This window comes from Megalops cyprinoides, chromosome 22 (genome assembly GCF_013368585.1).
Source record: "Megalops cyprinoides isolate fMegCyp1 chromosome 22, fMegCyp1.pri, whole genome shotgun sequence".
Lineage (NCBI taxonomy): Eukaryota > Metazoa > Chordata > Actinopteri > Elopiformes > Megalopidae > Megalops > Megalops cyprinoides.
This window is the reverse complement of record NC_050604.1, coordinates 15371771-15396630: the sequence shown is the minus strand read 5'-3', so window position 1 is coordinate 15396630 and position 24860 is coordinate 15371771. Positions and strand designations below refer to the sequence as shown.

Genomic DNA, 24860 nt, shown 5'->3' with positions numbered 1-24860 from the left:
GGGGAACACACAGCGGTCATGTCCACTGAGGAGAACACAGAGCAGTCATGTGGCTACCGCTAATGAGTCCTGCAGCAATGTAGAGCAGCATGCGCCTCAAACAACTGGACAGCAGATGTCTCAGTTAAGCTTAATTAGATGTTCAATTGTACTAGGCCATACCAGAATTACAAATGGATCAGCTAATTACCATTAAACGCACTGTAAGAGAGATTCAAGGCCAAACAATGTGCAGAAAACCCTTCTGAATACAACCTCTGAAACCACTTAGAGGGAGACATTTAGAGCTTCCTAGATAAGCAACCACTCTCTAGGTATAGCAGGAGAAAAACGCCTAACCTGGACATCACCTACGCCCCTCTGTTCCGGTTACCTGTTCATAAGCTTCTCCACTAGCTTTAGGTTCACCTTGATGACAATCAGCAGGGAAGGCAGACCTAGCAAACCATGTGACAGCACTCCACCCAGTAGAAAAATAAGTCAACAGTTCACAGCTAAAATGAACGAGATCTGAAAATGCTGACATGTCACGGACCTGTGGCCTTCCAGGCGTATGTTTCCGACAAAGTCGTACAGGTGGCGGTTGGGGCTCTCACACTCCATGCGCCCGGCCAGCCTGGTCAGGCTGTCGATGTCCTTGATTTCTGACGTGATCTGTAAACCCTGCAAAAAGCATGTTTTACAGATAATGGCTATATATAGAGAGAGAATCACCAAATTAACCCAATGCCTTACTACAGCATGATCAATTTAAACCATCAGTGCACATTGTCCATATGCAATCTGATGAAAGGAGTTATAAGCATTACTAACAGTTACACAATACAAACCTCTGGTCCCTTATATATATGCTGTGATACTGGAGGGAATTATACTTCCCCCAATATCTCTGCACAAATTCTCTCCTCTGCCATATCCATCATTCATGTCTCTCACTAGCTAACCATTTATTCAGGCTTGGTAGACTGTTTTTTCCAATTAGTGAGTATTTTTTCCCAACATTTGCCACAATGAAAAAAGAAACAAACAGTTAATAGTTTATGAATCAACATTTTTGGATATGCTGCTTTCAAGGACGCAGCACTTTGAAGGGCTTGCACCCCTTGCCTCCAGCAGATGGAGAGACACACGAAAATAGTGCTGCAAGGCTAAGCGGAGCGGGCACAGCTGCTCCTCCACGGAAAACAGAGAGCACTTTCTGCCCCTGTTTCTGGAGATGTGCATTAGAGAGCTTTTTTAGTGTGGCAGTCCCTGAAGCCCGCACGGCAGAGTGGGAGGATCTGAATATTGGGAGCATTAATATGTATGACTACACCTCCTGTCAGACAGGTGCGATGAGACTCTCGTACTCGCTCTGATCGGCTCGTGCTTATGGGAGCACTGTGTATGAGACGGTGCGTGTGGCGAGCTGGCTTAGCCACAAAGCGATAGTGCAGAGTTCTGCACCCTTTTGAAGCATGATGGCTTCACAGTGAACTGTGCTAACTACACATGTACACAGACTTCCTTTTAAAATGCCCACACAAATGTGCACCTTTAATTTTATACTTGAAATTTAGCTGGAGAGGGGAGAGCCTTCTATAATATTACTAACGTATTTGTTGTGCAGATGCTTCCTCACTGACGTACATTGCTAATAGGTATGATAAGGGTGAAAGCACTGGTCTCAACACAGGCCAATGATGTCAGTCTAGAAACTTTCTGACACGTGCCGGAGACGGGTGTTAAAGTTAACACACTCACCTGTCGAATTTTAAGGTTGGTCTCTCCATCCAGATTTGAGGTCTCAATGTAGCACATAGCTTGTGGCTCACTGGTAAGGAAGGAATTTGGGTGATTATGGCGGAAGTGTCTGTTCTGGCCATGCACATTGCACATACATACGCACACAGAGGTCAGCTGCCATTGCATCAAATACCCTTGTTTCCAGGTTAGTCAAGTGACTCCTTTAAATCTCTGACTGCATTTTGTTAATTTGTGCACAATTAATACATTGCTTTAATGCACTTTGCCAAATCACATAAAAATGCATGCTATACTGCCATTTTATTTAATAATTTGAGACTTCTCCGAAGATGTTTGATGGAATGACAATTTCAAAAGGACAACTATAGATGATCACCCCACTCTGCTCAATGTAACCTGAGACACAGGAGCCCATTTTGACACTGAGCAAATCATTCAGCATACAGATCGTCTGTATTATGAAACACTGCAGACTGCTGGCAGTCAAAAGCCAGTTTCCAAATTTGAGTCCTTTTAGCCTTTTATTCAACCAAAAAAAAAAAAAATCACTGAGCAAAAACAGGACTGCATAAAGTCTGTGTTTCCATGTGAGCAGGCATTTTTAGTTGTCCTTATACACAAGCGCATAAACAACATGTAGCATTCGCTAGCACACGGTGAAGCAGTTAATCAGACAAGCAGCGGTACAGGCACAAAGGGACACAGGGCTGGAGCAAAGACGGTGCTTAAGGTGAGCTGAGCGCTGAGCTGCTACTTATCGATTCCTTCATTCCAGGAATTTATGCATGGCGGGTTCCCATCCTACGCCATCACCACTCAACGGTGCCCCCCCCGTGCACTTTAAACCTTCTGTATTGGGGAGCGGGTGCAGGGCAGCATGAGGAGGCGGAGTTTGTCCCACTCGCCAGAGATGGAAGCAAGACTCGACGACATAGCTGGCGTTCAACGACGAGCCAGTGCCCAAAGAGCGCAGCGATTACAAGATACACACATGCAGATTAAATACAAATATAAAGCCGCGTGTAAGGATGTATGCAAACATAGCATCAGAAAGCAATCTGCATAGACCTACATGCAGTGCTCAAGCGATCTGTGCATGATAATAACTTGACACAATATGTAATTCTTCCGAATTGTATGTGAATGCATTAAGCACATTGCGTCACATTACACCAAAGGCGGTGCTCAGCCAGCTGCTGAACTCATTCAGGCATTGCATACAACATCAGGAAACAGCAAGGCAATGGGTCCTCTCTGCAACTCTGTCGGAGCACCAAGTAAAATCTGGCTGGCTTCTGCCGGTCTTTCTTCTTGATTTATTATTGACGATAGCTTCAGAGGGGAGCGCGTTCTTCATTTTTCCCGAGGTTATAGCTTGGATTTGGTCTTGCAGAGATCTTGACTAATTTACAAGCTCCTTTTTATTTTTGCCAAAAACAGCTGAATAAAAACCATAAATAGTAATAAAAGAGCAGAACGGAACTGCACAGGCCTCCATAAGAAAGCACGCTCATATATCGTTTTGAGAGGGTATACATTTCAATGTTTGTTTGACACATGTTTATGACCAACACAGAGAGGCATTCTCCTTGCCTGGTTTACACATTACATTTACAGTGATGTGAATCATTAAGATCATGATTTTGGCAGTCTACACTGCTCCTATTTTTAATTACTTGAATAAGTCAATTATAGTTTTATGCTGCAGATACATACTACTCAAACTAGAAGGTTTTGCTGCTGACTGTTCTGATGCAACTGTCTACTCATCATCATATCTCCTCCTCAGGGGACCGAACTCATACCACAGCCCAGAGAAAAATGAAATGCTGAAGCTCTGACTGAGTTGAACAGATAGTACTGCCTGTTTGTCAGCTGAATGAGATCTGCAGTACAACTGAACAGAAATATGGACCATGCCACACTTCACAAGAAGGGCTCTGAACATTCGGAATCCATAATCACTCTGAATCCTCCTGGATTATGCGGCCCTTAAATCACATCTTGGTTTTTAAAGACAAGAGCGACTGGAGCCTGCTTGCACCACACCTCCTCCCCACGGAGGACGGAATGACTAGGCAGCTGTCCTGCTAACAGGGGTGAACAAAGTGAGCAACTTAGTGGGAGGATTACTGTGATGTGCTGTCCATGAAATATTAACGCAATCATTCATCGGAACTGTTGATTCAAGCTAACGGAGTTTGCCTTCACTGTTTGCCTGGCCGAACGCCCCTCTTGCTGAAAGCGAGGACCCACTGGTTTGTCATGCTCCCAGACGCTGCAGCTCACTGCACTCCTCCTAACCTGGACGACAGAATGACGAGGTCTGCAGGGAGGTGATCCCCATTGGTGGCTTTCACTATCTCTCCGACCGCCACCTACATTACCAGCCAGCACCACAGCCGTGCCCGGGGCACATGAGGAGGAGGGGGGTGAGAGAGAGAGAGAGAGAGAGAGAGACAGACAGACAGACAACCAAACACAGAGAAAACAAGGAATGGTAGGAAAGTAGTACAGGTACAACACATGAGTGAGGAAGAGGAACAGACAAATCTACTCAGTACACAGCACTAGACACAATGTTAAAACTACTTCACTACTTTCTTGCAAAATCAGTTTTTTTTTTTTTGTTGTTGTTTTTCAAAATCCACTTCGACTCAGGTCATGCAGGCCAACATCTGCTGCAATTGAGTAGGACAGGGGGCCCAAGGGATGTTCTTGGGTTATTCTCGCATTTAAAAAAGACAGGAGTGGCATGCACTTACGTGCGGCCACGTCACCAGCCAGACAATCTAACACCCTCAGTCAGTGTGAGAAATTAGTTTCAAATGATCACGATTTTACAATGGCTCCAAGGCGAGGTTGAAGTACAGACGTCATAGGCGGGGGAACACAGCTGAGTACGGAACAGATCCTGACGTCTCCGTCAGCTACGACAGCACTTAACTCTCCACTGCCTTTCAGAGTCACGTTTATGGCAGGGTCGCACCGCAGTGACATGTTCAGTAACGTCGGAAAAAACTCACAGCATGACCTGATTGCGAATGGATTTTGAAACCAAAAGCAAAAAAAATATGTAGCACAAGTATGTATCAGTACAAATTAATGATGCTGTTCCCTCTGAGCGAAGTGATGGCACGAGTGAGGACAATCTCCTCCTACTCACTGACAATTCTAAACTGGCTTTTGTACAACATGTGAGTATGCGTATACAGGAAATTAACAGTGCAATACAGCAAACGAAACATGCACTTTAATGTCATTCCTAAAATGGGAAAGAATTTTGTAGTGCAGTACTGAAGAGGGGAAAAAGTGCTGAATGTAGCCAACTCTGACAACTCAACAATACCTCCTTTACTTTGCCTTTCTTGGCCCATCACTTCTCTTGGAGATTAGAATGAGAGTAGTGGAGAAGCTACCTACTACACCGCTTGCAAAAATGCCCTGACAAACAGGCTAATTTACTAGTGGACCCTATGATACGCTGGCAATATCCCATAGTAAACTGGCCTGTCCCATAGGACATTTTTGTAAGGGCATCTGCACTGTAATATGACCTTCTCTACCTGGATGAAAGAAGGATTGCATCGGCTGGCATGTACTCTTTGCCATTTACTTTAACTATATCGCCCACCACTACCTGCAAGAAACAAACTAGTCATTGGTTAAGAGCCTCTACAGTCAAAACCACAGTTATTGTACAACACATTCACTGTCCATCAGTGTTTCAGATTACTGGGGAGTATGCAACATCTAACATACAAAACACTTCCATCAATGTACTTGTCCAACTGTTTGATTCACAAACAAATGTTCTCAGAACGTGGCTTTAAAATGATGCAATTGGGTGCCAACAGAAAATTATTAAAAAATTTTACTTTCTCGTTGCTACTGGCATTCTATCTACACAAAATATTTAGCCACCTGGAGTTGGTACAGACCAATGGATCATAACGTCATGTGTTTGGTGTTTAAATTTCAGTGTTTATACATGGTTCAGTTCTAGTTAAAGTTTTCTGAAACTGACAGTCTCCACAATAAATCAAAATTCATCTGAGCCTAGATATAGCAAAGAATCATATAGCATGTTAAATCACAGAAATAAAAGTGGGAAGTTTCACTCTTCACACTAAGCCTTTGATAACTGAATTAATGGATAATGAATTAATAAAAGAAGTGACAACTTCCATTTTTTGCTGGAATGCTAAACCACAGTGGAGATAAAACATTGAACAAAACAGCACAGCAGATAATTTCTAATAATACCATTTCTTATATGAAAATAACAATGCATGGAAAGACAGATTAGGAAAACTTGTGCTGGACACTAGCCATTTCATGGCTTACTTTTCACTTATAACAATAAACTGATTCAGTAAATTAATCATGTTTTTTCTTCTTTAGCAATAACCTCCCAGTGAGGAAATATCTTTTTTTTTGTGATGAGGATGCATCTCTGTGTGTTTCTTTTCTCTTGTCAGCTGTTGTGCCTGTGTGTGATCACTGGCTAAAGATAGTTAGCCTTTAGAGAGCGGTCTTCACACCTTCTCATTACTGGTATTGCACCCTTGACGAGGTAATTAATTCTGCTCTCGAAAATCACAGACAAAAGCTGCTTTCTGTTCCCCTGTGTTGACGGCCGTTCATATGGACGGAGAGACTGTGGGTTTAATCACAGCCTGCTGCGGCCGCACCCCGCACACCTTCAACGCAGGAGCGATCTCTCATTCTACTTTACATAGACAGAGACTGGTGGGGAAGAGCATTATGGGGAAACAACAACACCTGTTCTTTGCACTAATTCTGTGGATGAGACAGGTCTAATTGCTTTCAATAATGCATGCAGTTACTTCAGGAGCTGAAAATGGCTTGCAAATGCAAAACTGCATAATTTAAAATGCCACTTATGAATATCCCATCACCCCCAACACCGCCGCCACCCACCACCCCCTACCCCATTTTTAAAATGGATAAGACCTGGCTACATACCTTCTCCCAGTGGACTATCTCCCAAGCGCCGTTTCTCAGCACTTTAAAAAGCAGAGGGAAAGAGAGGACAGCTTTTCGGTAGAAGCTCATAAATATATAATCCACACGCAGAATGAATTCTCAAAGTGATCAGGGACATTACAGAGGTAAAACAGAAGGCAGTTGTGCCTGGCAGCTCTGATAGATAGTTGCAGTTTAACGTATAAATCAATCTCAAGAATTCTCATAAACAAGCAAAAAATGGAAAAAAAAGTAAAAGATGCCTAAAGAGTCACAAAAGAGTATGTCCGTGCATTAAGGATGTCCTTACAGAGGCGTGTCAAACAGGTGCAGCATACAAAAGTGAACTCTGTATGCTCTTTCCATTAATGGTGTCCCATCAATCACTGCTTTGCGGTACTCTCATCTGGGCCCCCCTCCTAATTTAGCATAGTTTCTGCCAGATTTGCATAATCAATATGAATCTGCATATTTGAATTTCAAATTACATTGCAGATCCCAGGCACTCCTCTATGGTGCTGTTGCTACTCTGATATTATTATACCAGAGCAAGGCAGCAGGGACCACTAATCTGAATGTAGGCCCAGTGTAGTAAATCCCAGTTTTGCACTGATTTGGGCTGTAATACCAGTGTTCTGTGTTTGCATTCTAGAGGTATCCTGTGAATGGATTCTGGACTATAATGGAGAGGTGTTGGGAGAGCCTTACCTTGTGTTTCTTTTTTGTTCACAACGTTGTCTGCGTTGTGGCGTTTCTAGGAAACAGGAATGGGGAACATTTATTTTCCTCATTCAACGCCCGGCACATTGCAGCTTTCCTACATTCAACAGGCGTGTACTTTTCAAGTTACTATGATTGATGTCCGATTTGAAGCTACTCTTCCTCACAGAAAACACAGAAGCGATCACGCCTGAAACCAGCCAGCCACAGTCTCATTTGCATGCCCCACCCAGGAAGAGGGCTGAAAAATCATTAGGTCAGTGGATAACAATGGAAATCAAAGCGTGGCAGAGCGCAGACACGATTCCCCCTCTTGGTTTACACGCTGCCTTTGATCTTCGCTTAATTGAGAAACAACTTGAAGGCCTCAGTCTCAGAAGATCTGAGGGAACTGAATTGGGACTTGGGCCTGCGGACAGAGATAAGGACCTGCGCTAATATTAAAACACTGTGCCGCACGATTCGCCACTTATACTGGTGATGCAACCTAAAAATGCTTACAATCTTTCTGATCTCGAAAATCCACTTGTGCTGAGATTACATGCCGCGTGGTGAAAAGAGACCCTCAAACAAAGAGAGGATTTCTTGAACTCGCATTTCCGCTGATCTGAAGTCAGCTCACACACAAACCTACCATTGCTTTTGTTTGCTTTCTGAACGAGCTGTTCTCAGTAAACGCTGCACCCACAGACCTCAGCTTGACAACAAAAACAAACGACCAGACAGAAACTTCCAGGTGACCCCCCCCCCCCCCCCCCCCCCCCCAATCCACTCCTGGAATACTGATTTCACCCATTCCAGAATGGGTGAAAGGACCATGGGTGGCCACTGCTTTTGAGACGCTTACCGCACAAAGCAAACCATTCAACACGAGGGGCCATTATAAACTGCAAGATTCCTCTGTGGAGGATTCGAGAGGGCACAGTCGGGAATGCATTGTTGCCGCCCTCGTTGTGCACTCTGAGTGCTACTGAAGGAAAACGTAAGCATACACCGCATGCATTTTGGGTGTTCTGTAGGATTCTTTATCCAACAACCAGTTGTCTTTGATGAAATTGTTGCATGGATGCTGGGGTGTCAGGCAAACAGGCTCAGGCAGGTAAACAAGTGATTGCATATCGACCCAGGGTTCAATACTAAATGCACGGGCTGTTACCGGACTACAGATAATTATTGATCAAAGTGCAGTTTTCTCCCATTTATCGCTGTCAATATAAAATCATTAGGTGTGATACCCTCGAGGTTCGTGAGCCATTTCCTCAGAATAAAGCCCACGCCGGTCACATGCAGGTCCTATATAAAGGATCTGCATGATTGATGGGAGGATGTGAAGAGAGAGAGAGAGAGAGAGGTGAAACCAAAGCAAAAGGGGAGGGGACAGGGATCATGCAAGGATAAAACTCCCACGCGCGTTCCCCTTACACTGGAAGTTTGGAGAGCGCTGCAGTGGAGGGAGGGGTGTGGAACAGCAGAGACCCCCACTTTGTAACTCCCCAAATCACGATTAGGGCCGTGACTGTAATCACAGTCTCTGGGGCCAAACCCAACCCAGCTACAGCACTGACGCACAAAGGCAGGCTTTCTAGAGCTGTGCAAGGATCCCCCCTCTCCCTGTGTGACGTGCGGAGCGTGTTAAACAGCCGCTTGGCTCCAGCTGCTCTGTCCCCGAGACTGTAAACCGCCCTCCCTCGCCCTGGGCAGACAGACGGGGTCTTTGTGTCACTGGAGTGCAGTGGAATGCTCATTGATTTAAGTGCCAGCGCTGATTATGCGAATTACCATCTCTTCATCGGCAGCGTGGGGAGAGAGCGCTCTCCCCACGGAGAAGAATGAAATTCTGCTTCAGAATCCACAGGGTAATCAGGGCAAAGATGAGTCCGCTCATACTACTGCAGGTACTTTCAAAGCAGTTTTTAGTGTTGAGACTGGAATACAGCACCGGAGGGTCTTCCTTTCAAACTGTACAGTTGGCAGTACACGGCTATTGTGCTATTCAGAAAGGCACTTTTGAGCTTTGGTCTAGCAGAACCGCAACTGCATAAATATTTAAAAATGGACGCAAATTTAAAAAAGTTAAGCCTTGGACAATGAGTTCCACCAAGCAAATAAATTATGAAATATGATATTTTTAGGGGCCAGCAGCTCCCAAAAGCAGAGCCCAACCTGGAATACGCATTCCTTAAACTTTAACGTTTTTCTTGCCTTGCACTTGATTTCGCACTAAATTGTTTCAGGACTGGATAATTCTCCCATTGGTTTCTCAGTTACTCACAAAGCATCAGCAGCCAACATTCATCCTTTCCAGAGCTTTAACATGTACCAGGGGTACAGAATACCTTAAAGATGGGCTTGAACACTTTCCAGTCTCTCACTATTAAATTCTTAAAATTGCTTGGCTGAGGGAGGATACTCTAAACTAGAGTCAAGGTAACCGGTTGACCCTGGGACGCCGTGGGGAGATGGGTGATTGAGATTCACCTTGGTTTGATAAAGGGAAAACAGTAGTTGCCGTTGGAGTCAGCTCATTTCCAAGCAGCTAACAGTAGCCTTATTAACATTCCTGAGCTGACAGAGAAGACTGCCCATAGAGTGGGTGCGGGGCCGCGTGTCAGGCAAAAAAAAATCCCACTGGGAGAGAGGAGTACATTCTGATTCACAAACTTCAGCGTTGCCCACGTTTCTCAAAAAGTCAGTGGCTTTCTGATCTCAATGCAGATGATGCCCTCCTTCATAGTGTCAGAGCTATATTACACCACTAACAATATGATATACTATATAAAAACAGTAATATGATACCTTTATTTCTCATCAGTATAATTTCTCTGGAAAAATACCAGTAAGGAATTGTTTAAAACCACGAGGCATACACAAAAGGCAGTAAAAATTTGCTACATGAGTAAATTCCCAGGGTTTAAAAACAATGGGATACCTTGAAACAAATCTATCAATTAAACACACAGTGAATTCTATAATTATACATGCAAAAATATATTTAAATATGCCCCTGTTTCCTGAAATAAATACTGTGATTTTCAGCTGAATTAATGAGAGCGTAAACATGAAGAGAGGGAGCAGGCCTCAGGCTTAGAACAGGCTTTCCCCCCAGGGAAACACTGTCACAGGCTTTCTGCAAGTAGGTAGTTTCATGTCTTGAGGCTTGCATTTTTATCAAATGGAGGTGTGCACTACATTTTGGAAACTGCCTTCTACAGGTCTAACAAAAAAAAAAAAAATCTCTGTCAAAGCACACCACCATATAACACTCTATGACATATGTATCGCGTATGGGGAAAAAAGGGTTAAAAAAGACAGCCAATGTGAAAGAGACAGTGAAAGCAACTGCTTAAAGAAAACCATGGCTGGCAGCTTCTTACTGGAACATACGGGCAGGTGTCAGGGGTCAGGGGGCAGGCTTTTGATGGGCAGAGGCAGATCTCAGGGGCTCACTGCCAGCAGAAGCTAAGGGGCAGAATTGCTCTTTGGATGAACTGGAAGCGAGAACGTAAACCAGGAACAGACTGGAGAGAGCATCTCAGCCTTTGGCTGGCTTATTGTAGCACTCAGCAGACCGGACAGCGCCCTAGGGGCGGTCTTAAATTTGAGGAGCTGTGGGCCCTCCCTAAACACTTCTCCCACCCATCCAGCCGTGCAGAGTCTACAGCAGTGCGCTGTTACATAGGGACTCTCTGGTGATGGTGGGCAGAGGAGACCCGGCATGGATTCTGAGGCTCCTGTGACTGATATTCTTGGGTAATTATGTGCTTTCACCTCCCAGCTGAGGTACATCTGGGTAAAATTAGAGAGTAAGTTTCGTTCAACCCCGCTCTCATAGCTCCTGCTTCTCTCAGAACTCAATTAGTCGCCGGTTGCCACAGCAACCGCCCTCCCTCCCCGCAAGGTCTCTCCACACATTCTGCAGTGGCCTCCCACCTCCCCTCTCTTCCTTAAAAGGAGGAAGCCAGCAGCTACTATTTTTTTTTCTGAATCGAACACGCCGAAACGCCGGCACGATGGAGTCATTAATGAAAAGATGGCCACATGTGGCAGCGTTCAGCCACCGCAACGCGGATGAGTTTTTCGAGAGGAAAAATGCGCAGGGCGAAGGCGTGAGAGCAGCATCAATCAGCAGCAGCAGCAGCGTGAGATCCATCGGGTCAAGAGAACCAACGCGGTACCCATCCTCACCCCCCCTGCTTTTTTTTTTTTGTCTGCATATTTTTAGGGATGTCGGGAATGTATTCGGGGGAAAGATTAATGCATTTAATCAGGCCGGTGCAGAGGTAAATGGGGAGATAATGGCGGGAGGAGGGATGCTGCAGTGCATTGTGGGAAAGGGTGGATTAAGGACCCTGGCAGGGAGCAAATGAGGTGCTGGTGGGGGGGAGTGAAGTGGGCATCATCAGCAAAACTGGACTCATGTCAGACGTGTCAGATGGATATATGTGGATATATGTTAATACACTACATCACATACATCATGCTAAGACGGCACAGGTATTATGCAGCATGGATGCCTGACACCACCTTACTAACTACAATTTGGTTTATTCATTCAGTTTGTACTATAACAACAAAACAATGCCCAGGATAAAGTGGCAATAATATGGAACAATGAGGTAAAATTACGACTTTAAGTTGCAATTATCCTCACCTTCCCCTGAGATTTTGATAACACAGAAACAAAGAGCAAAGCAACAATTATCCTGAAAATAAATGGTGTCAGAGCTGCAAAGTGCCACCATGGTGGCAACATCCTCACGAACACGCTCCTTTCCGGTTGGAAGAAGTCGCTAATGAAGCTACGCCTGCCGCCTGGACTTTGCAAGGACCGTGGGAATGTGCGGGCGACCAGGGGTCAGGAGAGAAAACGGCAGGCGTGGACTGGGACTGCGGGTCAGGAGGACTTCGGGAACGCGGTCGGCGCTTTCCAGCAGCTCAGGGAGGGGCCGCGGCTGCGTGCTGCGACTGACCTTCGCTTTCGCCGTGAAAACCAGCAGCTCCACTGCCGCCTTTCAGCCTCTGCTCGAAAAGCCCACGAAAAGCGCCGGGCTGGCTGTTCCTCTGAACTAAACGCAAAGGTGAGCGGATAGCCGCCCCGGGGGAATAAACAGAGGATCCGATTGCAGAGTTATACCGTAGCAATAAAGTTCAAGTGCCTGGCACACCACAGAGAACCCTTTTGTGTGGCATTGACAAGTGGGCAGGTCCATTATAACTAGAGAGTGGGAAGACAGGAGGTGGGGGTGGATTTACAGCAACAATGATAAAAGGTGACTTGCATACAAATTTCATTCCCAGTATTTTTTTTTTCTCTCTTCTGATAATGCTGGAAAAAGGGTAAATTTAATTTGGCTGAATGTGGTGCATACTGTATACTATATAGGTAAGGCTTTGGGCCCCTACAGTGGAGCACGAAAGCTGCCTTGCTGGGCAAGACTCTTCATCTTTTACAAGAATAACAGCAATAGTTGCACTCTTATCTTTATAAATACAAGCACAGACCACACATAATGTGATGTTATCTGGCCTGTGGCTAAATGCATCACCATAGTCATCTTTGCAAACATCTCCGATATGCTCATTGTTAGTGCAGGCCCCCCTAGCTATGGGAAGGAGGAGAGCATACAAAGCAGGCATGTGACAGATCCTGATTGCCTGACGTCCAGGCTCTTCCTCTGTGTACACAACCAGGTCCCAGGCCTCCATTTGCTCTGGGTCCCGCCAGAAAAAAGTATGTGTGTGCGCATGTGTGTGTGTGTACGCATATGCAAGTGAAGATGTTTGTGTGAGTGTACATGCCCAGTGCTGTCCCTCCACGGTCACCGATTGGCTCTATGCAATCCTATGTACGCCACAGTCACTTCCCTGTCTTTAGTTCCGGGTTTGGCCCCGCCCACTCAGGGACGACAGCCACAACGTCTCCAATGAGCTGCCTTTCTTTTTTTGAAAAAACGAGGAGCGAGGGTCAGAAATCTCAGCCGCCGAGCCCCCCAGAGCACGGATGAGCACAAATGAAGGTGTAAATATATCTCTCCGCTCCGCGCGAGGCGCGCGGGGGAGGACAGACGCTCCTGGCTTAAGAGGCTTTCGAGACGCGGAAGAAATCATCTGTAAAAAGAGGCCAACAGGTTGCCTCCTCTCTCTCTCTGAGAGCAATTAGAGAGCTCTGTGATTAATAAATCATGTCTGAGAGGCGGCCGGCACTCCTGAAGTCTGAAAACCTTTGCACAAATGGACGCTGGAGCGGCAGGGCCTCGATCGGAGCGTCCAACGCGGTAGCCTGATGTGCACCTGAAGCACTGTGCAGCTGCCTCATCGCTGTCTTCAGCTGCGCTCGCCGCTATGTGTTAGCGGTGATCCAACTGAATCAAACTCCATTATCTAATGTGACAAATGGTGGGCTAAAGCGCCCCTTTAGAGGCCCTACTGACACAGAGAGGTGCCCGAGCTGCATGACAGCGTTCCCCATGCCCCGTGTATTCAGCATTAGACCGAGGGTCCTAACACCCTCCCCACCCCCCCATCCCCCTTCGGATAGCACCCCACAGATGTCAGCGCGTGAGTCACCTCGTGTGAACGGCCGCGACTCCGGGGCCGTGACTGACAGGCGCCTTTAACTCGGAGTGGCGGGGAGCGGCTCAGGAAAACAACATTTAGGCCTGTATAAATAGCCCAGGAAAGCACCCGCCGCTACAGGCGGCGCCGGGAGACGGAGAGCGGGAAACTTGAGGGAATCGCCATTTGTAACAACAGCCAGCCTCTCTCAGACGGAACAAAATGAAGAGGATCAAATTTAAAAACCAACATAATTGACCGATCATGCCTGAGCAAGCTTTGGCAGGCTGAAATTCACAGGAGAATCACAGGCTCTGTGAATCCAAAGGACATACAGAACATCAAGAGAGACAGCTGGATTTTGTTTAATAATTCACACAAGCCATATATATGGCTGACATTTCAATTAAAAGAGACTAAAAAATTCAGCATGCCATTAAATATCACTGAGTTTTGCCTACTTTGGTGCCGAGCTTTCACAAGATTATGCCTTCAAGTGCTTCCAGACAATTCACTGTTGTTCAGAGCACATTTAAACTGAAAAAATGATAATAATCAGTTATCAATTATCAAGTTAAAATAAAGATAAGTGACTGCTTTATTTGTAGCCAACATCCAAAATTAAAGAACAAATTATGGCTTAGCGTTCCCAGTCAGTGGGAGGGCTAGTCGGCCTAACTTACTCAAATGACTGGGAAGCCACTAATGAGAGGGGGCTCTCTAAGTGGGGGTTTGTGAGTAGCCATTTGACAGTGTGCTCTGGGGCTTGAGTTTCAGCAGGAGGAAAAGTGGTTCCCTCACCAGGTCCTCGATGACCTCCTTCACAGCTGCCACCACCAGGATGAAGAGCAGGGGGACCAGGGTGGTCCAGCGCCCCGTGGGGGACACGTCCGGAATTTGCTACATAGACAAACAAAAAGAACAGGAGTCACAATGGGCGCTCCTCACGGCCGAGCACAGCACGCTTTAAATGAGGAAGATCAGTGAAGCTGATATATAATTGAAACAGAACTCCAGTGAAGGTGTAAATCTATAAAGTATAAAGTGAGATGGAAGGGGGGACCCCCCCACAGAAGGCATACGAAAGCAGTATCTGATCTTGTACAGTCTGCTGGTATGACACCAGGAGGGCTATGTATAAAAAATCAACTTAGTCAAGAATCTACCACCATTTTTTCTTTAATGTTAAAAAACCTCACATTTAAAAAAAAAAAAAAAGATTAAAAAGATTATTGCTCCAGCATGTTAAATTTCAGTAAATGTCTACTCTCTAGTTTTTGACCTGGTTTCTTCCCTTTGAAACAATACGTGGTACATTCAAGATGACAGTCTCACGTTATGATTAAGGCCCTGCATGTCAAATCAGTGTGTTCAAAGTGAATTTGAAGTGAACTGAATTCAAATATGGCCATTAACATGCTACAGCCACCACATAAACTAAACAGTCCAGGCCTCTTCTGGAGAGGGAGAGGAGGGGGGGGGGGGTTGAGCTGACAAAGAGTATGCACTGTTCACCCACACCCCAGAACTCCGATCCCTTGCAATGAAATATCTGGTGAGTCCCCTGGTCAGTGCATTCAACATGACTCATTTGGGCCAACGTTTGGTCAAAACGCGTTCCCGTGACGATCATCAAAGGCATGGGAGGGTGCGTGGAGGGAAGGTGAGTGGTATCACAGTCTCATCGCTGACTGGTCCTCCAGGTCACATTAGAAGACGCATGGCACCTGCAAGGCCATCTTTGTCGGCTAACCCCACCAGCAATCTCAGCTGTGTTTCCAGGTCCTTTCAGGACTGGCCCAGTAAACTAATGTGATTGATAAATCTTCCATAGCAAATTCTATTTCACTGCACAGCATGGTTTACCTTCACATGCATGTGTGTCCTGGAAGCGCTCAAGTCAAATGCATTGTGAGATCATCCTTCTCATATGAGGAGATAAAGCATTTCAACTGGGAATACTTATTACATAAGCATATGCATTACATAAATGCTGTGTTTCTGAACCAGTATCATTAGCTACAGACATGAATGAGACAAGAGGAGACTGGAGAGAATGGAAAGCTTTCGAGTAATGCAAAACTGACTGACAGGTCTATTCACATTTTTCTCTATTCATGGATTAGAATAACGACTGAATGTTGCAAATTGCTTAGCGTGCCACCAACAAATTTAACAAGCTAAGAGAACGCTCAAAAGCTGAAGCAGCCAGTGGGACCCCGTCTGTATGCTGTTCCCTCTGTCATAAATGTTGCATAGAAATGGTGTTCAACCCCTGAAGAAATGCAGTAAAACTGCTCCCCAGCAGGTGAGCCACACTCATACACAGTATGTGCTCAATGCTACATCACAGACCGCATGAAACTGCAATTTCGTACGCCCTGCTGTTTAAATGGCTTTTCTACAAGCCCGACTCTTATGGCTGTTGCACATTTCAGCACCTCTTTGTTCATCGTTATTCAGAGGTTGAAATTTGTATCGAGTGTAGCGCAAGCGCCTATTTCAGTTGGCTTTTTGAATTGTGGTCTCGGTTTAGGGGAAACTGTGGACACAGAAGAAACCGCCACTGAGGTGTCCGCTCATTTCGCAAATCCTGTTTATGTATCTCTGCTTGTAAAAATCTCCCGCTGCGCGGGTGACGCCCACGCTCATGAGACGTGGGAGGCAGTGGGCGCAGGTAAGTGTGCTGTGCGTAGGACTCATCTGAAGTGACCTCTGACCCCTTCCTCCCATGCCCCGCCTACCTGCAGGAGAGCGATGAAGAGGAAAAAGGAGTTGGCTGCCCTCCTGAACTGGGAGTAGAGGAACCGCGGCAGGAATGTGAGGACATTGTACTTCGCAGTGCTAGGGAGGGAGGAGAGAGAGAGAGAGAGAGTGAGAGAGAGAAGAGAAACAAGTGACATCATTTTAAATGGATATTACTGTATTACTGCCAACATACTGTTTTCTCGGAAATTGTTAGGCAAACACATGAATAAATGCATCAAACTGAATACACATTCATATCAACCACTCAATACACAGCTCTCCTAGCTTCATGGACTGTATTCATGATGAATAAAAATCTGTAAAGGACTCCAGAAAACACAAAGCCCACAGGTTCCAGTTAGTAAAACAAGTGATGATTGTGAAGACAAAATCAGCCCAGAAGAGCCCACCATCTACAATGAATCTGTGTCCACACCCATTTGACTCATGGAGTTTTACATCATTCATTAACAAAATTCAATAACTAAATTAATTCCACTACCAATCTGCCTGTGACATGCCTGTGATCTCACACGGGGAACAGTACTGCTGCAGGCCAATGTCTGAGCCTGCATTTACTGCGAAACTTCCACAGAATATTCTATGATATACATACTCTGGCACTCAGCAGCTTTTTGTTCAGGAATTAGGAAAAGTGCCACAAAACGAAAGGCATCCAAGGTGACTGTCATCTCAAGATGCTGAAGCGGAGAGCTGCAGAGAGCTTACGCAACACGTTCTGACCAGCGCGCTCTTCCTCAGCGCTGCAGGCAGCCTGCGGTTAGTGCTTAGGCCACTGACCCCCACTGTCCTCCTGCAAACGCCGGGGCTCTTAAAAGGACCGGGTCCATTAGCTGGCTCAGTCACGGGCCCTCCACTTTACGAGGCTTCTGCAGAACAAGGCCCTTACCAGAAAAACTTGAGAGCTTCCCATTTCTCCCATTAATTTAAAATAATAAACTCATGGGGTGGCAGTGTAGCGTGGCGGTAAGGAGCAGGACTTGTAACCAAAAGGCTGGCGGTTTGATTCCCTGCTGTTGTACCCTTGGACAAGCCGTATAAAAGGATAACATATAAAAACTGTAACCATATAAGTCACTCTTGATAACAGCGTCTGCTAAATGTCAGTAATGCAATAATTATTAACAAAATAATAGTAAAATGAAAAAAAAACAACAAAAAACGCAGTCAAAGAACGTTGTGAAAAACAACAACATAAATACCCTTTCAGAGAAATTGTAATTGAATGAATGTGGAGAGGGAAGGGAGTCAAAGACAACGAAGACTAATTTGAGAGAGAGGCAGTAAAGTGTGACGGGCTGACGTGAGCTATGGACGGGGCGCTGACGGAGCCCCCCGGGCCGCCCCTGCAGCCTGATTTATCTGCACATTAGGCAGGGCGGCGCGGCCACTTTGGAGGAAATATATGTGATGATTAAGACCTGGCTTGTTTACTTTCGGCTGCCCCTCCACCCGGGGATAACGAACGATCGGAGATCTGGAAGAAGTCACCAGTGACGGGGGGGGCGGGGGGGGCAAGGGAGAGATACGCACATATAAACATACATGCTCCATTGCGGAGACCGTCATGCGCGGAGATGCACACAAACGCGCACGCTCAAATCACACGGAGATCGGACAAACGCGAATGCTTGATTAGAGAGATACTCACACATTGTTAGATGCGCGCGATGGAATGCAGAGGAAAAATAAGTGCACACGGCGACAGTGAAGGACCGGGACAAATGACTGCAGAGAGATGCATACGGATACGTGCACTCATTCGTAAAGAGGTTTACACACACAGACACTAACAGACATAACCATATTACCAGTGAGACACACTCACAGACATACATTATTACAGGGAGGAATGCACACATCCATACAGTAGACGCTGTCAGATTCACAACATCGGCTACAGAGAGAAATACGCACTCAGATAGACTCTGACTGGCTAGCGCTCTAGATCACAGAAAGGGACTCATATACAGAGACACTGACAGATGTGTGCACTCAATATCGGAGCAACGCAGACAAAACCGCAGGAGCCGCGCATCTCTGTCGCAGGAGTGTACAAGCACAGGCAGGCGCGCTGACTGAGATGCACTCTGTCATATCACACTGCATTAATGTACAGCTCACAGGCTTCAAAGGAGGAGTCCATTCATTCACACAGGCAACTGAAGCGAAGTACGGGCCTCAATGCTGCAAGTATGGAAGTATCAGAAAAATCCACACACACACACACACACACACACACACACACACACACACACACGCACACGTACACGTACACACACACGCACACGCACACACACACGCACACATGCACACACATATGATGCAAAGTAGTCAGACAGCAGCACCACTGCAGATGTTAATGAGTGTTTCCTGCACTTGTGTTGAATGTACAGTACTGCCTCATTAGCAGGGCCACTGAAAAAGTGCTCATTCACATGCCTGCACACATTCTGTCCTCCTCTGTGGTCAAGGGAACGAGGGCTTTCCTGCAAGTGGTGCACAGTGAGCCAGTACAGAGAGAGAGAGAGAGAGAGAGAGAGAGAGAGAGAGAGGGAGAGGGAGAGAGAGAGACAGAGAGAGAGAGAGAAAGAGAGAGGGAGAGAGAGAGACAGAGAGAGAGAGAGGGAGAGAGAGAGACAGAGAGAGAGAGAGAGACAGAGAGAGAGAGTGAGCGAGCGAGCGAGAGAGAGAGAGAGAGAGAGAGAGAGAGAGAGAGAGAGAGAGAGAGAGAGAGAGAGAGGCTACTCCACAGAAGATTTGTAATTGAAGAACTGAATTTGACTGAAGATGGAGTACAGCATGCCACCACCACCACGCTCCTTTGCAGAAAGATTCACAGCCACAGCCATAAAGGCTTGAGTGCAGCTGAAGACCTGTTTATGCCTCCCTCCGTCCGTCCCCTCTCTCCCTGCCTCCCTCCATCCCTCTCTCTTTGACCACACCGTACAGTCTAATCGTTTAGCCCCTCACGTTCCTTCTTCCCCTGCCACACTTTATTAAAAGCCATCAGTGCAGGCGTTCTCTGACAAATGGGTTCTTTCATGGTATCAATAACAATTAAGGAAGTGGCTCTCTCATTTCCCGCTTGTGGCCAGCAGACCAAGAGAAGATTCTTCACTTTGCCATGCTGAATGCCATTTTAAAATGAGTACTCTAATTAAAATGGCCCCTCAGACTAAAAGTCAGTCTTTCAAATCTGGACAGTGGACTGGCTAGCCTTGTGACCATTGTGTTGTTGAACAAAGCAATGAAAATTTGAATCGATGCAGCAAAAAAAAAGAAAATGCATTTAATAAAATTCCTCAGTCTACCTCTCTATATTTGAGGGAGAACATCCTGAATTTTGTGTGCATGCACAACACTCTGTATTTTGTCAGTCAAAGCATGATTACATCGTCTGAGATGGAGGTCAGCTGTGTGTGTCCAGGGCCAGCTCCAGCATCACGGCCTGTTCCAATTCCAGAACACATGACACCTCCTTTGGCCTCCATTAACACTTAAACACTGCTGGTGTGATCACAGCAGATCATCGGAGACCTGCAGCATCCCACCAGAGCTCCCTTTGATCTGAGAGACAGCCCAGCTAAACCCTTCTAATCCCATTATACCCGAATGTGCCTTTCTTATGCATAGGAAACACATAAGGAAAAACATTTAAATGCAAACTTGATCTGTTTTTTTTCTGTAACTGATAAAGAAACCCAAAGTAAAAAGATCAAAACAAGAACGAGCACTACAATGCTCTGAATATTCTGAATCAACACCTACCTGCCTGCTTCAAAATGTGTTACAATCTACCCTGATCATGTCTCTTTATTTATGAAAAAACATGTAAGGATGACACAAAGACCCTTTGGAAAGGCATCACTTATTGACTCAAGACAGATTTATTTGGGCGTGTCCTCAGCCAGCATCCCAAAAATACACAGCTGGTAACGCAGGAAGGACTAGACCGAGAGCAGCCCCTGATAAAAGCTGCCCAGCCCTGACCTTAATGAAATCATTCCCTCCCTGCCAGGCACTGATGCAGGCAGACCTGTGTGAAAGCAGTGAGGCTTTCAGGCAACATAAACGCAAGATGGATGTCCTTGTTCTCAGACACAATCAAAGCCAAGCCTCACAGTCTACTGCTTTTACGATATTAATTAGAAGAGAAATCTGCAAGACAGTAAAAATAAGACGCTATGATAAAAAACACAATTAGCAAAACAATCAATAAGAACAGATGAACAAAGTCTTTCAATAATATTAACAGCAGTATTTTAATTTTTTATTATTATTTTATGGGCAGGCCTTTCACCATCCAGTTATTTCCTCTCTTAGAGTTTAGAGCAAAAATACGTCCCACAGTAGAAATAACATTAATGTGGAATCAAATGATCAATATCAATATTGAGGACAAAATGGAGGACAAACCTTATTATTTGTTTAAGCTTCACAGTGCATGTTAAATATTTTAAAACAGCGATCAATGTTTAATTCTTTTGGCATGTAGCAATGGAGTGAGGCTCAAAACCACTTGACACCATGTGGTGCCTTGAACAGCTCGATTTCCTCAGGAGTGGCCTGCCTGTCAGGTTTTACACCATACATGCACAATGCTACAGCAATATTGAAATGTCTCAAGTCAGAAAGCGTAAAACAGAGGTCTGCAGAGACTGTCATTACACATCAGATACTGTATTGATGTAGACCAAAGATGGTCCTGCCTTTTACAACCCCCTCTCCCATCCCATTTATTTTTATTATAATATGTACTTAGACTGATCTCAGAAACAACCTTCCCCGAATGCCAAAATCCGAGGGACGGAAGTCTGCAACAGCAAGGAAAAGGCTTTAAGCTCTGAAGAACGCTGGGTGATGGTGGGGTGCCACAGTGCTGGGCTCCCTCCCCTCCGTCAGCCTGCCTCACTGGAGACGCTGCAGTGTGTCTAACCCTGCTACCCCCTTGGCAGTGACCCCTGCTGCCCTGCAGAGCGAGCCATTGCTGATGTGCCTCTTCTCTGCTCTGCAGATGGTGTGCATTGCACATGCTGGAGATAGGGGTATGTGCTGCACTGCAGTAAGTGAACCTACCTAAACCCCCCTCCCTCACCTACTGCCCCCTCCTGTCAGCCTAGCAGAAGGTATGCACCAGGGGGTCTGCTCCTGCCTACCTACATCTGAGGAGGAGGGGGAGAAGCTGACCAGCTGGGAGGTCTGCCATCATTGTAAAAAAAAAGTTTCTGGATAACGCAACTTTTTTTTCTGAATGGCCCCATTCTTCCATTGTAAAACATTAGGTTAAAAGCCTAAGGCAGCTTAATGAGCAACAATGGTTATTCTAGACTCAAAATCTATTTTGTCCTTCACTCAGTAAACTGTTTATTCGGGCTCTGCCGTTTGCACTGAGCCTGCTTAGCGCTAAGCGTTGCTGTGGATTAAAAGGTAAGGGGTGAGTGCTGAAGAACGAATTTGGGGGCGGCGGGGGCAGAGCCGTACCTGACACGATTGCTGCAGAACTTGGTGAGCTGCGGCTGGTTGATGAAAATCAGCCTGGCGTCCTCCTGATCAGCCAAAGAAGTCTTCTCTGAGGCGTCCTCTGCCTTCTCATACCCTGGAGAGCCCGAAAAAATAAGACAGGGGTGAGGATCAGACGGAATAAGGGGTGGGATCAGAGCTGCTACTCTGTCAACATCAGTCAGCAGTATCAGCAATGTCAGCCAATAAATAATCCATTAAGTCAATGAAAACGTATTTGTTCTAGTGAAATATATTATTGCTTGCACGTAATGGGTTTTGATCGCTGGGCATTCCTCAACAGGCTGCAACATCAGTAGATGGAGCGTAAAAAAAAAAAAAAAAACAGCCTCACCTCCATCCATCAGTTTGTAACCCCAGCTCTCCTCCCGTGTGGTCTAACTTCCCTTATGCCGGCTCTGTAGCTCTACCATGATATTCAAGCGCACTGACTATATTCCTTCATTAAAGCCAATGACCCAGATTGGTCGCTCAGCCTTCTTAGCGCGCTGATGTCTGCATGCGGTTTAATCGGAACATCTTGTGTTCCATGGAACACACCGTGCCCTGGCACGCCAGCGTGAGTAACTGGAGCCGCTGGAGTCTCCCTTCAGAGTGACATCACTGCCACGCTCTTCTTAATTTGATTATAACTGCGGCTGCGGCACGACGCGGCCCCGTGGCCTCGGACTTAAAAGCTGCAGCCGGAAAAATCTGCTGCAGGGTTGCATGCGGGGATCAGCGCAGTGCAAATTGTGCTATTTTGAGATCTGCTGGTCTGCACAAAAAATACATGCCACCTCACCCAAATTCAACCATGTTTATCAGGCTAAGATGCAGGTTTCTAGTCAACATAATCAAAATGGGCTTACCCCTAACCCTTATTACTGTTCTGCCTCTTACATAAGCTCCCCCAGTCAATGAAATCAACATTGTGCAAGACATGAAAAAAAAAATGTAACACTTTGCTTAATTTCATAATTCAAAATTTAGGACAAAGTGACTTTGTGGTTTGACGAAACAGACAGTCGTTTTGCACATGCTGAAAGCTGTATGCACGGAGACTCCTGGAAACACCTAAAATAAAGCATAAAGGACAGTGAAGCTGCTACCTGGAAAGTCTTTGTCTGAGCTTAACCATTTTCCTCTCTGCACCAAATCAGAAAGATACTGGAATTCTCTCACCCGTACACATGTCTACCAATCAGCGGTTGTCATACCCAAGAAAATGACATCTGATCCATGCTGGTCTTACATGTCATCCACTAAAAGACATGAGCCAGTGTGATAAAGTGATAGGAAAGGCTCTTGGAGGATTTCCAGGATTTCTGAAGATCTCCTCTCTTTCCCTTGGGTCTACTAAGGAAACTAGACCTCGCCACATGATGAGCACTTCCTTTTTCTCCTGAACAAGAAACTGTCGACAGAAAGCATCTCAGGCTTTGTGCCTTGCAATAGAAGACTCAGAGTAAGAGTTTGCAAGCCTCTGCTCAGCATTTTAACTAGACCCAGAGCACTGCCTCTGAATCCAACCAAGGAGAACCACAAGGATCAACAGCAGAAAGAACAAGAGCTGTTCAAAAAGGGAGAGAGTACAAGGGATCCAGCCAAGTCCTACTCTAGTCTATGTAGAGAGAGATCCAGGCCTACCCAGCACCATATATAACTTCCTACTGTCACCAACCAAGTAAGGAGCCTGGCAAAGGCTGAGTCAAAATGAAGGAGTCCCAAACTTTTGTATCTGAAAGTTTACAGGAGTTAAACGAATTTTAATGGATCCTAATGATGCACTTCGTCATCAAGATGAAGACGTCCTTTATCTTGATGATGAAGGACATCATTAGGAGTCATCCTCTCTGTTATCGATGCTACATACCAAACAGCAATTTATATTTACGCTACTGTTATTATTTGCCACACTTCCACTTACATATTTTGTAAATAATGTGTTTTATAATAAATGTTATGTGTTATTATTTGGTAAGCTGCCAATTTACCATTTAACATCTACTCCCCTCAGACATGAATAACTCCTCATCTGAATAAATTATTTAAATGTTCAGTGAAAATCCTAATTTGGTGCCCCATAATTTATAATTGACAATTCATATTCATGAGAGGAATGCTGTACATTAAACAGTGCCCTGCATGTGTGGATAGCAATATTAAACTACATCAATTGCTGCCCTGTGTGACGATAGCTGTACCCACTACGCACAATAGAACATAAATCACCAATTGTGTGTGATGATTTGGTCAAACTCAAACTAACACAACCAATAAGTAAATCTGATTTAAGAAAGGTGAAGGAAGCACACTTCTGGAGGAGCTCATCCCATCTGCTGACAGGCTCCTACAGTGAAGTCCCTGACTAAGGAGGATGTGACCAATTGAGTGCTATCTCCTGAGTGCTATGTGTCAGCTGACCCTAGCACAGCCAATGATCTGTGCTCAGTGCAAAGCACCAGAGTTCAGCCATCCCTAATAACAGTAACAGGTAGTCCAGATGAAGCCAGTCTGTCCTGAACACAGCCCAGAATATCACTGAATTCTGATCATCACAGGACCCACAGGAACGA

General features: G+C 45.5%; 1 protein-coding gene across 4 annotated transcripts in view; it reads right to left on the bottom strand.

Moving 5' to 3' along the window:
• LOC118769690 (phospholipid-transporting ATPase IA) overlaps positions 1-24860 on the bottom strand; it is a 122661-nt gene that overhangs the window by 77155 nt on the left and 20646 nt on the right. For 2 of the 4 annotated variants that reach the window (XM_036516951.1, XM_036516949.1), the window contains exons 2-9: positions 22264-22378; positions 16755-16854; positions 14812-14910; positions 7444-7489; positions 6736-6776; positions 4051-4124; positions 1744-1813; positions 536-663 (exon numbers count right to left, since the gene is read on the bottom strand). In XM_036516951.1, coding sequence (XP_036372844.1) covers positions 536-663; positions 1744-1813; positions 4051-4124; positions 6736-6776; positions 7444-7489; positions 14812-14910; positions 16755-16854; positions 22264-22378 — 673 coding nt within the window. Of the gene's footprint in view, positions 1-535; positions 664-1743; positions 1814-4050; positions 4125-5312; positions 5387-6735; positions 6777-7443; positions 7490-14811; positions 14911-16754; positions 16855-22263; positions 22379-22636; positions 22752-24860 lie in introns of those variants that run through there. The other 2 variants (XM_036516950.1, XM_036516948.1) reach the window with 2 other exon arrangements.